This window comes from Schistocerca cancellata, chromosome 5 (assembly GCF_023864275.1).
Source record: "Schistocerca cancellata isolate TAMUIC-IGC-003103 chromosome 5, iqSchCanc2.1, whole genome shotgun sequence".
NCBI classification, from domain to species: Eukaryota; Metazoa; Arthropoda; class Insecta; order Orthoptera; family Acrididae; genus Schistocerca; species Schistocerca cancellata.
In genome coordinates this window covers 125,003,513-125,021,092 of record NC_064630.1, presented here as the reverse complement: position 1 = coordinate 125,021,092, position 17,580 = coordinate 125,003,513, and the positions used below count along the sequence as shown (strand labels likewise).

Below are 17,580 nucleotides of genomic sequence, written 5' to 3'. Positions count from 1 at the left end.
CTTCAAGAAGAATATAATAATTCCAATCCCAAAGATAGCAGGTGTTGACAGATGTGAAAATTACTGAACTATCAGTTTAATAAGTCACGGCTGCAAAATACTAACGTGAATTCTTTACAGACGAATGGAAAAACCAGTAGAAGCCAACCTCGGGGAAGATCAGTTTGGATTCCGTAGAAATATTCAAACACGTGAGGCAATACTGACCCTATGACTTATCTTGGAAGCTAGATTAAGGAAAGGCAAACCTACATTTCTAGCATTTGTAGACTTAGAGAAAGCTTTTGACAATGTTGACTGGAATACTCTCTTTCAGATTCTGAAGGTGGCAGGAGTAAAATACAGGGAGCAAAAGGCTATTTACAATTTGTACAGAAACCAAATGGCAGTTATAAGAATTGAGGGACAGGAAAGGGAAGCAGTGGTTGGGAAGGGAATGAGACAGGGTTGTAGCCTCTCCCCGATGTTATACAATCTGTATATTGAGCAAGCAGTGAAGGAAATGAAAGAAAAATTCAGAGTAGGTATTAAAATCCATGGAGAAGAAATAAAAACTTTGAGGTTCACCGATGACATTGTAATTCTGTCAGAGACAGCAAAGGACTTGGAAGAGCAGTTGAACAGAATGGACAGCATCTTGAAAGGAGGATATAAGATGAACATCAACAAAAGCAAAACAAGGATAATGGAATGTAGTCGAATTAAGTCGGGAGATGCTGTGGGTATTAGATTAGGAAATGAGATACTTAAAGTAGTAAAGGAGTTTTGCTATTTGGGGAGCAAAATAACTGATGATGGTCGAAGTAGAGAGGATATAAAATGTAGACTGGCAATGGCAAGGAAAGCATATCTGAAGAAGAGAAATTTGTTAACATCGAGTATAGGTTTAAGTGTCAGGAAGTCGTTTCTGAAAGTATTTGTATGGAGTGTAGCCATGTGTGGAACTGAAACATGGACGATAAATAATTTAGACAAGAAGAGAATAGAAGCTTTTGAAATGTGGTGCTACAGAAGAATGCTGAAGATTAGATGGGTTGATCACATAACTAATGAGGAGGTACTGAATAGGATTGGGGAGAAGAGAAGTTTGTGGCACAACTTGACCAGAAGAAGGGATCGATTGGTATGACATGTTCTGAGGCATCAAGGGATCACAAATTTAGCATTGGAGGGCAGCGTGGAGGGTAAAAATTGTAGAGGGAGATCAAGAGACGAATACACCAAGCAGATTCAGAAGGATGTAGGTTGCAGTAGGTCCTGGGAGATGAAGAAGCTTGCACAGGATAGAGTAGCATGGAGAGCTGCATCAAACCAGTCTCAGGACTGAAGACCACAACAACAACAACTGCTACTTTTGTTGTGGCCTTCAGTCCAAAAACTGATTTGATGCAACTCTCCATGTTACTCTATCCTGTGCAAGCCTCTTCATTTTGAATAACTGTTGCAACCAACATCCTTTTGAACTTATTTACTGTATTCAACTCTTGATCTACCTTTGCAATTTTTACCTCACACACTCCCCTCCAATACTAATCTGATGATTCCTCAATGTCTCACAATACATCCTATCAACTGATCCTTTCTTTTAGCCAAGTTATGGCACAAATTTCTTTTCCCCCCAATACCATTCAGTGCTCCCTTAGTGGGTCCTTATATACTGATCTAATTTCAGCATTCTTTTGTAGCACCACATTTCAAAGGCTTGTGTTCTTTGCTTGTCTGATGTGTTTATTATGCAAATTTCACACTCCACAAAAATAGCTTCAGAAAAGTCTTCCTAAGACTTAATTTATATCTAATGTTAACAAATTTCTCTTTTTCAGAAACTTTTTTAGTGTCATGGCCAATCTACATTTCATATCCTCTCTACTTCAGCCATCATCAGTTATTTTGCAGTCCAAATTGCAAACCTCATCAGTTACTTTTAGTGTCTCATTTCCTAATCTAATTTCCTCAGCATCACCTGATTTCATTCTACTACATTACATTAACATTGAAACTTCCTGGCAGATTAAAACTGTGTGCTGGACCGAGACTCAAACTCGGGACTTGCCTTTCGCAGGCAAGTGCTCTACCAACTGAGCTACCCAAGCACGACTCACGCTCCGTCCTCACAGCTTTACTTCTGCCAGTACCTCGTCTCCTACCTTCCAAACTTCTGGCACACAGTTTTAATCTGCCAGGAAGTTTCATATCAGTGCACTCTCCGCTGTAGAGTGAAAATTTCATTCTAGATACATTAACATTATTTTTCATTTTTTAACATCCATCTGAGATTCTTCTTTCAAGACACAGTCCATTCCATTTCACTGCTCTTCCAAATCCTTTGCTGTGTCTTGACAGAATTACAATATTATCAGTAAACCTCAAAGCTTTTATTTCCTCTCCCTCAACTTTAATTCCTTCTCCAAGTTTTTCTTTGGTTTCTTTTACTGCTTGCTCAGTGTACAAACTGAGTAACTTTATTCAGTAAACCTGACCTTGCATTGGTATATTTTTGAATTCTCTCAGATATAGGATCACAAGTGTACCTTGTGCTTAATGCACCATATGGTCTCTACTATTATAAGTGGTTGCGTATCAGAATCTCATTATCCCCTGGCATTTTCTAGTGTTTTATGGATCATCTACTGCAAGGTATTCCATACTGTGCCATATGTCTTGACAATATCTTGGTTTTGGATACAATTCCAGAGGACTGCATGTGTAATTTCAAACTCTTGCTCCAGAGGGGCTGTTTTTGTGTCACTACTCAGGTGGCACTTGTCATTTGGAGTACCATGCCAGAATCCTGCATTGAAGCTGGCCTTGTGCTAATCTGAGGCACATGTAATTTCAAACATTACTTATACAGTGACATTGTATGCTGGCCGATCTGTTTACATATGTTTACTTTTGGACTCTGTTAGCAGATGACTGAAATCAGTCACTGCTGTCCAGGATGTATCCAGACATATCTTTGCTAGTCATTGGGGTTCAATACAATGCAGGACTTATCACTGATTACATTCTACTCCAGTCAATGAGATTTAAGGTGAAGACATGTCTGGAGATGCCCTAGACAGTCTGTGTGCCATTTCTTTACCTAGCAGGACTGCTTTGGTTGTCATCTACAGTACCCTTACAGCATAGCAGCATGTTGATAATATTCAATGCCCTGTTCTGTTGCCCTTTGGGGCAAGCCATCCTGGGCTTACATTTCAGCAAGATAATGCCCTCCCACACATGCTAAGAGTTTCTATGGCTAGTTCTATGCTTGCCAAACCATACCTTGGCAGTGAGGTCACCAGATCTCTGACCAATTGAAAATTTTAGGAGCATTATGGGCAGGGCCCTCCAAGCAGCCCAGAATTTTGATAATCTAAAGTGTCAATTGGAGAGAATTTGGCATGGTATCACTCAGGAGCTCATCCAACAGTTCTGCTAATCAATGCCAAGCTGAATAACTGCTTGCATAAAGGCTAGACATGGACCAATGCATGACTGACCTGCTCAATTCGTGAAGCTGTTTCTCCTTAATAAATCATCCATTTTTTTCTGAAATTGTAATCATTTGTTTGTATGTGCATGTACATCACATCTATCAATTACCTTCCTATTCTGGCAGTTCCTTTGTGGTCATGCAGTAAAGAGTGTATTTCAGCCTAAGGTTGCACGAATGGTTTCATTACCATTTTTTATTTATTACCACAACATCATCATTGATTTAAATATGTTACATAGTAACTCAGTAACTGAATTGGCCTGCAGAGATACACAGAGAGAAAACATCTCTACACACTGATAGTCATGAATCAGAATGCAGATTGTTTACCCTGCAAGTGCCTCTCCAGGCCTCTTCAGTTGATGAGTTTATGAATCATCTGATGATAATTTGAAAATAAGTCAAAACTGATAGTGATACCATCTGTTTTGAGGCTGAAATATATAATAAAAAATTTAAAATGTTCTTAATTTGCACTATTTCATACAATCAATCAACCAACAAGTATCAACAATAACACACCCTTAGTAAATACAATGCAAAATTTCATGAACAAATGATCGTATTGCAATATACAGTAATACCATTTTATGATACGATGCTTAAATGAATAAATCTCTTGGTGTCAATAAAGTAAAATGTAATTGAAATTTACAAATGCATAGTACACATATATGCTTCATAATCAGTAAGCAAAACAAGTACATTTTCAAATATGATATAAATATTAGAGTTACAAGGAGTTCTGCAAAATGTATGTTTCACTTTTTGTAGCATAATGATTTTTAGTATTTGTCTCCCAAATGCTGCCTCTTTTATACGTCAAAATTACTGAAGGCTAGGGGGCTCAGTGGTACAGTGCTGACCACAAATCAAAAAGGTCTTTGGTTCAGTCACAGAATTTATGTCTGTCACTTATCACTTGATTCACCTCTGGCAGTGTTTGTTGACATGAAAAATGCCAAATTACACCATGGTTTGGAATCCACATTAAATTGTACGTCCCCCAATAAGTGGACTGAGTAAGTCAGGTCAAGTGTTGGAGGAAGTCAATGGCAATCCATTAGAACAATGACTAGTGATACACTGTGCTGTTGAAAACAACTTTGGATTGATGACAGCTGTACTTTAGGTATACAGGGGGTCTCAGGAGAAATGATTAATATTCAGGGATACAACAGGAATGATCGTTCAAAGCAAAAAAAGTGTAATAAACACAGGCTCTAAAATGCATTCCTTAAGACTATGAGCACCTGTTCACCTTCAATAATGTGAAACCCATTTCTTCTACTGAACAGGTGCTCATAGCTCTTAAGGTGTCCATTTATTAGACCTTATTTTCTTTTGTTTTGGTCCATACTACCTCCTCTCAAAATGTTGAAAGCAAAGAGCTTGTAGCAGAAGAGAACTGTTTCAGAATATTGAGGATGAAGAAATGCTCATAGCTCACAAAGTATGCATTTTAAAGCCCAAATCAAACAATGGGAAATCCAGGATCTCCTCACCTTGTCCCTGTATGTTCCCAGAAGCAGCATTTTACCATTCCCCACCACTACCCCACTATCCCTCCCCCTCCCGACCCCAGCCTTTTCCCTACTCCTACCATCCAGTTTGCTTCTCCCATCATGCACTGCTGCTCGCAGTATGGCCTTGGCAGCCAGAGACTGGCGGTAGGTACAGAGTGGGTGGTAGGGACAGAGCATCGAGTGACATTATACTGAGTGCACTATCCGAAAATTACCTCGAGCAATTAAACAGAGAACCGACTCGTGGAGATAACATCTTGGACCTACTGATAACAAACAGACCCGAACTTTTCGACTCTGTAAGTGCAGAACAGGGAATCAGTGATCATAAGGCCGTTGCAGCATCCCTGAATATGGAAGTTAATAGGAATATAAAAAAAGGGAGGAAGGTTTATCTGTTTAGCAAGAGTAATAGAAGGCAGATTTCAGACTACCTAACAGATCAAAACGAAAATTTCTGTTCTGACACTGACAATGTTGAGTGTTTATGGAAAAAGTTCAAGGCAATCGTAAAATGCGTTTTAGACAGGTACGTGCCGAGTAAAACTGTGAGGGACGGGAAAAACCCACCGTGGTACAACAACAAAGTTAGGAAACTACTGCGAAAGCAAAGAGAGCTTCACTGCAAATATAAACGCAGCCAAAACCTCTCAGACAAACAGAAGCTAAACGATGTCAAAGTTAGCGTAAGGAGGGCTATGCGTGAAGCGTTCAGTGAATTCGAATGTAAAATACTAGGTACCGACTTGACAGAAAATCCTAGGAAGTTCTGGTCTTACGTTAAATCAGTAAGTGGCTCGAAACATCATGTCCAGACACTCTGGGATGATGATGGCATTGAAACAGAGGATGACAAGCGTAAAGCTGAAATACTAAACACCTTTTTCCAAAGCTGTTTCACAGAGGAAGACCGCACTGCAGTTCCTTCTCTAAATCCTCACACCAACAAAAAAATGGTTGACATCGAAATAAGTGCCCAAGGAATAGAAAAGCAACTGGAATCACTCAACAGAGGAAAGTCCACTGGACCTGACGGGATACCAATTCGATTCTACACAGAGTATGCGAAAGAACTTGCCCCCCTTCTAACAGCCGTGTACCGCAAGTCTCTAGAGGAACAGAAGGTTCCAAATGATTGGAAAAGAGCACAGGTAGTCCCAGTCTTCAAAAAGGGTCGTCGAGCAGATGCGCAAAACTATAGACCTATATCTCTGATGTCGATCTGTTGTAGAATTTTAGAACATGTCTTTTGCTCGAGTATCATGTCGTTTTTGGAAACTCAGAATCTACTATGTAGGAATCAACATGGATTCCGGAAACAGCGATCGTGTGAAACCCAACTCGCTTTATTTGTTCATGAGACCCAGAAAATATTAGATACGGGCTCCCAGGTAGATGCTATTTTTCTTGACTTCCGGAAGGCGTTCGATACAGTTCCGCACTGTCGCCTGATAAACAAAGTAAGAGCCTACGGAATATCAGACCAGCTGTGTGGCTGGATTGAAGAGTTTTTAGCAAACAGAACACAGCATGTTGTTATCAACGGAGAGACGTCTACAGACATTAAAGTAACCTCTGGCGTGCCACAGGGGAGTGTTATGGGACCATTGCTTTTCATAATATATATAAATGACCTAGTAGATAGTGTCAGAAGTTCCATGCGGCTTTTCGTGGATGATGCTGTAGTATACAGAGAAGTTGCAGCATTAGAAAATTGTAGCGAAATGCAGGAAGATCTGCAGCGGATAGGCACTTGGTGCAGGGAGTGGCAACTGACCCTTAATATAGGCAAATGTAATGTATTGCGAATACATAGAAAGAAGGATCCTTTATTGTATGATTATATGATAGCGGAACAAACACTGGTAGCAGTTACTTCTGTAAAATATCTGGGAGTATGCGTGCGGAACGATTTGAAGTGGAATGATCATATAAAATTAATTGTTGGTAAGGCGGGTACCAGGTTGAGATTCATTGGGAGAGTTCTTAGAAAATGTAGTCCATCAACAAAGGAGGTGGCTTACAAAACACTCGTTCGACCTATACTTGAGTATTGCTCATCAGTGTGGGATCCGTACCAGATCGGGTTGACGGAGGAGATAGAGAAGATCCAAAGAAGAGCGGCGCGTTTCGTCACAGGGTTATTTGGTAACCGTGATAGCGTTACGGAGATGTTTAACAAACTCAAGTGGCAGACTCTGCAAGAGAGGCGCTCTGCATCGCGGTGTAGCTTGCTCGCCAGGTTTCGAGAGGGTGCGTTTCTGGATGAGGTATCGAATATATTGCTTCCCCCTACTTATACCTCCCGAGGAGATCACGAATGTAAAATTAGAGAGATTAGAGTGCGCACAGAGGCTTTCAGACAGTCGTTCTTCCCGCGAACCATACGCGACTGGAACAGGAAAGGGAGATAATGACAGTGGCACGTAAAGTGCCCTCCGCCACACACCGTTGGGTGGCTTGCGGAGTATAAATGTAGATGTAGACTGTGCTTAGCTGTGTGAGTTGCATTTTTGTGTGTGTGTGTGTGTGTGTGTGTGTGTGTGTGTGTGTGTTTGTTTGTTGTCTGTCCTGACGGAGGCCTGTTTGCTCAAAAACTTTGTTTGACAGACTTTTTGTTGTGTTCATCTGCGATTCAGCATCTTCGCTATATGGTCACTTTGGAGTCCAAGTTTACTAGACCTTTTTGCTTCAAATGATAATTCCTGTCATATCTCTGAACTCCTGGGACACCCTGATTTGAGATCTCAGTTGTGTGCTGCTTCTTTCCATAGTGCTGATTTCCCAATTCCTTTTTTAGTTTTGTTTTTATTTTGTAAACAATGTGTCTTCTATAAAAAGTGACTGTGACCACTAACTTATTGTGCAGAGTATCATAACATACTGAAAATATTATTGCTCATTTATGAACAAGCCTATACATAAATATTACTAGAAAAACAAACCTCTGACATCTGTTGTGGTTCTTGTCAGAAGAGCAGTGATTAGGCCAAAGATAATACCAACAGTTGCACCTCCCAAGCTGACTGTGAAGAAGGCAAGAGCTGCAAGAGCAAATTGTTCAGGTGGAACAACTGGCATCTCACAAAATGTGACCATCGTATTGTACAACACCACTGTCACAGCATCTGAAATTGTGGAATGAAATTAATATTCCTAGGAAGGTGCATCAGATAATTAATATTACAATATACATGTTGTACATTCTGTCTGTTCCAAAATATAAGTGACTATCTTTTAGTGAACTTTCAAGCATTCTAAGAGGGCATCACCAGTAAAAGCTATCCACTTGGAAGGGAGGCCCTGCCAAAGTCTGCAAATTATGAAGAGAAGATTTTATTGCCCTTAGGCCTCATTGATTAATATTGCATAATGCAGAGGTTTTCAATTGTATGTTAATGATTTATATCATATAAATCCTCTCTTGCCTAACACAATCTCCTCTAAATTATACAGGTAAAATCTGCCCCTTGAACACATCCAAGTCCCAGCATGCTTTTCTCTGAATGCTTCACCAAAAAACATTTTTTTTCAAAAATATATCTCTAAAGAAGATTACAAAATTAATCAGGTCACTAAAAAGTTGTGATTCTGCTAGCTGTGATGGTGTTCATAGCAGAATATTAAAATTTAGATAGCTATCTTTGTAATCAATCAGTGACTCAGAGTATATTTCCTATCAATCTATATTTCCTAAGACACTTAAACATCTATGGTAACACCTGCCGAACTGGAGGTAAACCAAGCACCTCTAATCACCAACTGTTTCACTCCTTCCAGTCTCTTAATTGTGTTGAGAAAGTGTCGTATGACTGACTACTGATGCATTTAACTGTGCAGAACTTGTTAACTAGCTCAAGTGAAGCACTGGTGGGGCTAAACAAGAAAAATATCCTGTTGGTGTTTTGTAGCCTTACAGAAAGTCTTTGACTGTGTGGATCATAAAATTCTACTTTGCATTACTGGCATTCCCATAATAAAAAACAGAGGGTCTCTTAGACAGAATGCATCACAAACATGAAACTAACCTCAGAATTAGAAAAATAAAACATGTAGGATACCACAAGGTCCATTCCTGGGCCCAATATTGTTCCTAACCTACATAATTGATTTTAAATGACTTTAAAAGGTAACATAATGTAAATATCAATCACTGATTAAGCCTCAGGCTTATTCCAACTCGATGACTACAGCCTACATGGCAGTACAAGGAATAGTCTATGATCTGGGGTATGTGATCAACATGTTGCCAATAGAAAAGAAATCTGAGAAGCTACCAGGAATTGAACCTGGATACTTCCACACAGTAGTCAGTAATGTTAACCATTTTATTGTGGAGTCTTTAAAAGGTTGTTCAAAAACTAATATTCACTGGCAAGTATACCAATCAAGGGCCCAAACTCAAACTTGTGGAGACACAGCTCAGATGATAGCTAAACCAAGTTGTAGGTTATTCTACGCTAACAGTTTATTTCCTGTGTATGTAATTCGTTATTGCAGGAAAACTTGATTGCACTGTAAGATTTGAATAGCTAATTGTATGAAATGTTATGGAAGAAGAATATAGATTCTAATTTGGTAACAAGAACTCTCCATCCAAGATAACTTGCTGTGTCCCCGCTACCAAAAAGTCCTCAATCCAGTCACAAATTTCTCTTGATAGCTCATACGATTGTGTTTTTGACGACAAGTGTAGGTGTGGTACTACATCAAATGCTTTTTAGAAATCAAGAAACACTGCACCCACTTGGTTGCCTTGATCCAAAGCTTTCAGTACGTAATGTGAGAAAAGTGCAAGTTGGGTTTCGTATGATAGATGTTTTTGAAAACCATGCTGCTTGCCGTTGTGGAGGTCATTCTTCTTGATCCTCATTATGTTTGAGCTCAGAATATGTTCTAAAATTCTACAACAAATCGATGTCAAGGATATTGGATGGTAGCTTTATGGATCACTTCTATTACCCTTCTTGTAAACTGGTGTGGCCTGTGCTTTTTTCCAAGAACTGGGCATGGTTCTTTTGTCTGAGGAATCTATGATACATAATAGTGAGAAGAGGGGCTAACTCAGCCACAAATTCAGTATAGAATCTGACAGAGATTCTATTGGGGCTTGGAGCTTTGTTCAGTTTTAACAATTTCAACTGTTTCTCAACACCCTGACACTAATACTTGTTTCATTCATCTTTTCAGTGGTAGGAGGATTAAATTGGGGCAACTCTCCTTGGTTCCCCTTTCTAAAGGAACATTTGAAAAAAAGAGTTCAGCATTTCAGCTTTTGCTTTGCTACCCTCACTTTCAATTCCTGTCTCATTCACTAGGTAGAGAATACTAACTTTGATGCCACAAACAGCCTTTACATTTGACCAGAATTTCTTTGGAATTTTTTGAAATGTCATTTGACAATATTCTGCTATAGTGGTCATTAAAGGCATCACATATTGCACTCTTGACAGCCAAACATTTTTCATTCAGCTTCTCTCTATCTATAGCCCTACGCTTTTTTTTTACACCTGTTATTCAGTAATCTCTTTTTCTTCAGAAGTTTCTTTACAGTGACTGTATACCATGGATATTCCCTCCATTATGAACTGTTCTACTGGGTACCTCGTTCCTTATCACACTTACCAACTTCATCCTCACCCATAATTACTTCACTTTTGAAGGCCAGACCTACAAACAAATCAGGGGAACGGCCATGGGAACCAGGATGGCTCCATCCTATGCCAACCTCTTCATGGGCCGCATGGAGGAGGCTTTCCTGAAGACCCAACAGCTGCTTCCCCTGGCCTGGTATAGGTTTATAGATGACATCTTTGTGGTCTGGACTCATGGTGAAGAAACACTCCTTAATTTCCTCCATAACCTCAACTCCTTTTCGAATCTGAATTTCACCTGGTCCTTCTCCAAAACCCAAGCCACCTTCCTGGATGTTGACCTTCATCTTGTTGAAGCTCACATCCACACCACTGTCCATATCAAACCCACAAACAAACAACAGTACCTTCACTTTGATAGCTGCCATCCTTTCCACATTAAACGCTGCCTTCCCTACAGCCTAGGTATTCGTGGCAAACGTATCTGCTCCAGTGACGAATCCCTCAACAATTACACCAATAACCTGACCAGTGCTTTCCTCTCCTGCAACTATCCTGCAGACCTTGTCCACAAACAGATTTCCCGAGCAATACATTCCTCCCCATCCAACAACAATGTTCCTACCCCCAGACCACACAGAAGCATCCCCCTTGTCACCCAATATTATCCTGGCCTTGAAAACATCAACAAATTACTCCGCCAGGGATATGACTTTCTCAAGTCGACCCCTGAAATGAGATCATCCCTTGACAAAATTCTCCCCACACCACCCAGAGTTGCCTTTTGTCGCCCCCCTAACCTCCGTAACATCCTTGTTAAACCCTACAATATTCCCAGACTACCTTCTCTAACCAGCGGTTCCTACCCCTGTAACCGACCCCGCTGCAAAACCTGCCCCATGCATCCCCCCCAACCACCTACTCCAGCCCCGCTACTGGTAAAACATACACAATTCAAGGCAGGGCCACGTGTGAAACTACACATGTCATTTATCAACTGACATGCTTGCACTGCACAGCCTTTTACATCGGCATGACAACAACTAAACTGGCTGAGCGCATGAACGGACACAGACGAACTGTCCGCCTAAGAGATGCCCAATACCCAGTAGCGGAGCATGCCCTCCAGCATAATTCTAGGGACCTAGGAACCTGCTACACCGTATGTGCCATTTGGCTTCTCCCACCCAACACCAGTCCCTCTGAACTGTAGAGATGGGAACTTGCACTCCAACACATTCTTTCATCCCACCATCCCCCTGGACTGAACCTACGTTAAACAACCTTACTCCCATTTACTCTTCAGTCTTCTCCTCTTTCCCTTTCCTCTTTAGCCATTCACGCATCTTTTCATCCTACATAGTTGTGTTTATCTTTACTATATACCTCTTTACTTCTGTATGCATCCTCTTTGGTTTGAAGCTGGCACAGTACTTACAGTAGAATATCTTTGGCTTCCCTCTGACAACCATGCCTCCATCCTTGCTACCCTCCCTATTTTCCTTTCCCTGCTGCTTCATAACCTGGGTTGTGAGTAACTGAATCTCCTTTCCCCTTTTCCCTTTCTTTCCCCTCTCTCCTCCCCGATGAAGGAACATTTGTTCCGAAAGCTAGGAACGTAAATTTTCGGTTCTGTTTTATGTGTATCTATTGGCTGTACTGAGCTGAGGTAAGTACTGGCCAGCCCCTCTATCTCTTTGTTAGTGACAATAAGTTTTGCTTATCATATCTATGCACTGGTGATCATAGTAAATGGTGTTTGCACACATATCTTGGCTCAGTCACTGATTCTGGAGAACATACACAGAAGTGACCTTAGGAATCAGTGTGCTCATCTATGAAAAGAACAGCTTCCTGCTCGATCCACAAAGCACCATGTCTTTTGCAGACATGAAAAAGACAAAACAAAATGAAATGGACATTGCCAAATTAATATCTATGTGCATTAATGGTGAGCTTGTGTTAAGCTCAACCTACTTGGTCCAAAGCTAGAAGAATCAAAGACAAGAACACACATCTACATGGTACCGTTCCTCAGCTCACACTGCTTTGTTGGCCCTGCTCCTCTGCATGTCACACTATTGAGCATGATGCAGTCCACTGGAGGCTGTGGTGGGGGCAGTCTGTGTGCCTGTGGTGGGTGCAGTCCTGGGAGCTGCAACTACTGTCTAAGCAAGGTGCGATGAGACTGGAGCATCCATGGCAGCGCAGTAACCATCGACGGCATCTGTGCATAAGTGGCAACTACAGGTTCAGGTTCTGCTGAAGTGCTTTCCCGTCTAGATAGGGAATGTGTCATCCATCAACAGGCAGTCTTCCTCCAAGTCAAAGAACTGAACAATGGCTGGTGGGGTCAAGATGTAAGCCAGATTAACTTGGTCAGTTGAGATGCTAGTCAACTTGCTATTGTATTTGATGTCGAGTGTTCTTTCCCTGCAGCTTAGAGCAGCTGAAATTGGGGCTGCATCTGCCTCAGTGCACAACATGATTTGTATGTACAGTGCTTTGCCAGAGCCGTGCCACATCTGAGCATGCCTTTCGGGGCAGGCTGTGTTGTGGATGTACAGACATTCTGCCAGTGTTAGGGCTGAGGCATTATATTAGCAGGAGTGCTTCTGTCCAAGCAATGTCATGGCAAGTTAGAGAGGCCTTCATTGTCCTGTGGAGCTGCTCGACCATGCCATTAGATGCTGAGTGGTAGCTGGTAGTTTGTGTAACAGCAGGCTGCACAGTGGGGCAACATACGTGAACAGTACACAATCAAACTGGTGGCTGCAGTTTATTGAGATGCGACTGGATCAGCTGAAGTGTGCACCGAGGTGTTGACAAAGCTGATGCCAATGGTCTCAGTGGTGATGTCAGCTATGGGGGTCACCTCCAGCCAGTGACTGAAGCAGTCCACCATTTTCATCAAGTAATGTTTGCCATGGGATAAGGGATCAGGCCCACAATGCTCATACTGACATGTGCAAAATGCTTTTTTTACATTGGGAAAGGTGCTGACAGGTGTAGGTGCAACTGAACTCAGGCTCGTTTACTACCTATTTTGTCACGTGGCTCATCTGTAAAGGGGGTTGGTAGTAAACGGTTGCATTATCGCCCCTATTATTGAGTCTGATATTGGCTGGCTTTTGAAGAGCAGTGAATTGAACTATACACGTTCAGATTGAAACTTATTTATTCAAAAGAAACACTTTAACGTTGTGGCCATGCATTTTTAAGTTCACAAATAATAATCGGTGCAATTCGTACACTGTTTGTCTCACACCCACACACTTTCACTTTGTTCCATCGCATACCCTGGCGTCCATGCTTGCACTCGCGGCACTTTGCTGCTCCCAACTCGCCACCACAACGGCCAACCACAAAAGACCTCAATTTTCCCGCTCACATCCACAGTCCTGAGTCGGGTCACATGACACCACAGTAGTCAAAATAATTGCTAAACATGGCCACAATTTGTTTACAGTATTTTATAATATTTAAATACTTAAATCTAAATACATTATATAATTTTACAAATTATCACCACACTTATATAATTCGTTGCAATTAAAAGAAAACCAAAACACTATCCAACGGAACTACAACGTCCATCAAAACACAAACAAATATTTTCCGGTCTATTTTTGCCCAGCATATTATCTCTGCTGCCGTGCTTTAAATTTTAAACTACTTGAAAGAGTTCCATATTATCCCCTGTTACCTTACATAGGGGTGTGCACCCAACTGTTGCATGCATACTGGCAGTGTAAATGTGGGTTTATTGAAGGCACTCTTTCTGTAGACAAAATGTGAGGGCCATGAGCAACAAACTGGTGTTGATACTGGAGTGTGTTGGTACAACGACATGGTCAAAGACACTGCACCAAAATTTCTCCAGAAGAAGTATGTAGGTGTGGAAATGTCACATCGAATCTTGTTGGTATAACTGGAAATGGGGACTAGCTCAAGTTGTAGGCTACTGAAGGTGTTGTGGTCAAGACTGTCAAGTTTTTAATTGCTCTGCTGTCCTTGGGCAATGATCTCAAAGTTCATAATTGCTCTGCTGTCCTTGGGCAATGATCTCAAAGTTCATAGAAGGAGAGACAATGGCTCAAGGATGGGACAATCAGTTGGTGACAGTATTGTTTATTCCAGAAATATGTTCTATGTCTGTGGAGAACTGGGACACATACTCCAAATGCCAAAACTAGTGTGGTAAACTCTTGGTATGGTTGTTAAGAAGTGTACTGTTAAAAATAATGAAGGGACAGGCTTGCACAGACAAGCAGAAGTATTTCACTGCCTCAAATACTGCAAGCAATTCACAGTCATAAACATTCCAAGCTCATTGTGACTCTAGCTTATGTGGGGAAAACCCAAATGACTACCAGCTGTTGCTGGCTCATTGCTGAAGCACTGTGCCTATGTCAGTCTGACTGGCATTCACAGACATGGCTAATTCAGTGCCATGCACTGAGTGAGCAAGCAATGTAGTTTCTGCAAGGTTCCATGTGGGTCCCACAATGCTTTTCTCCAGTGTGGGCACAGGTGTTGTTCCATTGGAGGTGGGACCATGTAGCGCTGAAGTCAATGCTTCTTGTGTAACAGTGTCATTATGCAGATGGCACAATAAATGTTTATCATGCAGAGGTGGAGGCATAATTTTTTGTGCATCTGTGGACACAAATTCACTATTGCCTGCAACTCCTCTGGTAGTAGCATGAATCCACTAGGAGAGAATAAATGCTTGAGAAAATCCATTTCAGTCACTCCAAATATTCAATTTAAAGGCACTGCAAGACACCATCCAGGAACTGCTGCCAGGTCTGGGCAGTATTATGGAAGCTAAACATCATGAATATGCTCTCCAAAAGTCCAAATGGTGTATAACTGCTGTGTTATGACTGCCTCCAGGTGCCACAGTAGTCTATGTGAAAGCCTTCACAGTCAATTTTGCTAAATATAATTGAGCCTGCCAAGGCATGTCTAAAATCCTGCAGGTGCAGTACTGGATATCAATCTGGCACCTTTTATGCATTTAAGGCACAATAGCCCCATATGGGAATCACGAATTATCTTTCTTAGGAACTAAGTTCAAGACAGAGCACCATGGACTGTTGGATATTCAAAGATGCTCTGTTACAGGGTAGCCACAAATCAGCCTTTGCTACAGTGAGTTTATTGGGCATGAGTTGAAATGGATGGCACAAGGTGGGTGGACCAGACATAGTTACAGTGTGTGGATTGTTGAATTTCTGACATCCCTCAGTGTGCCAGGTGGATGAGCTCCAGAAATTTCTCCAGAATGTCTGCGCATGATCCAGGGCACATCATGCATCTTATGCTACAGAAAGTGGCTTACTGCTGCTGTCATGCTATCTTCAAACTTATTGTTGAGTTCATCAGCTGGGTGTTTGCGATATCAGTAAACTGCTTGTAGCAGCTGAGGAAATCTGCACCCAGGATTGGCTTGTTTACATAACTGCAGTAAATATCTACGCAAATGTTGTGGCACATGTTTTTATGGTGAAATTACGGTGGAATTGTATGCACTCGTAAGAAACAGTACCTTGGCTATCCTGCACTCCCTCAGCATAGTGCACAGGAATATAGGCAGGTCAGAACCTACGTCAACTAGGTATTTTATAGTGCCTGCCCTTGCACTACAAAGAGACAGATATACATCTCACTGGAATTGGGTGCATCTAGTTCTGGTCACAGATGGTATTTGGGTATGCACTGGGCAGCAGGCACTTAGCCATATCATTACAGAAACTGGCACAGTACCAGCAAAAGCTAATCAGTGGCTGTTTTGGCATTGGCTGAGTACCATAAGAATGGTTGGTGCTGTACTGCTGATTGCATGAGCTAGTTTGCTGTACCTAGGCCCACTGCTGCTATGATACCTGCTACCCTCTACCCAGGGGTTGCATCAAGCAGTTGACCACTGTCCTTAATGCTGCCAGTGGGGTGGCCAAGTTATGAACTAGACAGTGCTGGTCAGTATCTGCAGTGGGGCTGCAGGCAACATGTGTCACCATAGAGTACAACTTTCTTGTGAGACTAAGGTGTCATAGGCCCTTGCAGTTGCAATATTGGGCACCATTTCCAATGCATCATGCACCCTATCAGCCAAGTCCACTATGGCATACAGCTGCATTTCTGTCTGCACAGTAACGATGGTTTGCACTTGAGCTGGGATGCTGCACACCCAGATAACATGCAATGGCAAGTCTGGAACCATACCATACTGCCTGAGTCTCCATAGGTGGCACACAAACTGAGATGACCTCCTGTTGCTGCATTACTCTTGTTGCAGTAGTTGATGGCCCTCTTGTTCCTGTGACAATGAAATGCACCAGATTCACTCCTCCTTCAGTTGCTTGCATGAGAGGTACATCGATGTGGCAGTGATTATGTCCTGAACTCTGGCAACATAGTTTTGGTTGAGCTGGCTCACAATGTGTCCAAATTTGGTGAGGTTGCAGGTGATGTTACTACTTGGTTGAATCACACAAATGGTCACAGGATCAAATGGGCAGCAGCTTAAATGACACCTGTCCTCTACATGTCACTGCTCTAGCAACAGCAGGAATTGTGGGTGTGTTGGCACTTTGCGTGTGTAAGTTTTTTTGAACTAGCTCTTTGGATTTGGGGTGTGTCTGCAACTTGCTCTGCACCCTCTGATTGCATGGTAGCAGCTCTTATACTGTCTTTCGAAGTTCACCCAAGGTTGCAATCTTGCTTTAGAACAAAGTTCTCACCAAAAATAATACAACACACAGAAGATAACACTAGAAAGTTCATGAACAATGCAGAGTTCATGAGTGAAGTACACACAATAAATAAAAAAATTGTTCACACAAAAAAAAAACTTAATGGATTGTCCACTACTCAGTCACTATTTATATGTGAGGATGTAAGTGTCAGTCCACTTGCGGTTCCACATCACTGTCACCGATGAAAGTTCATTACCGCATGTTAGCCTCAG

The 17,580-nt window shown here is 41.6% G+C and overlaps 1 protein-coding gene across 1 annotated transcript in view; it reads right to left on the bottom strand.

Moving 5' to 3' along the window:
• The window catches only part of LOC126187901 (sodium/hydrogen exchanger 2-like), a 260,348-nt gene that overhangs the window by 105,944 nt on the left and 136,824 nt on the right, over positions 1-17,580 (bottom strand). Inside the window, exon 10 of the mRNA XM_049929251.1 lies at positions 7,956-8,138. Within this exon, the coding sequence (XP_049785208.1) occupies positions 7,956-8,138 (183 nt within the window). The remainder of the gene's footprint in view (positions 1-7,955; positions 8,139-17,580) is intronic.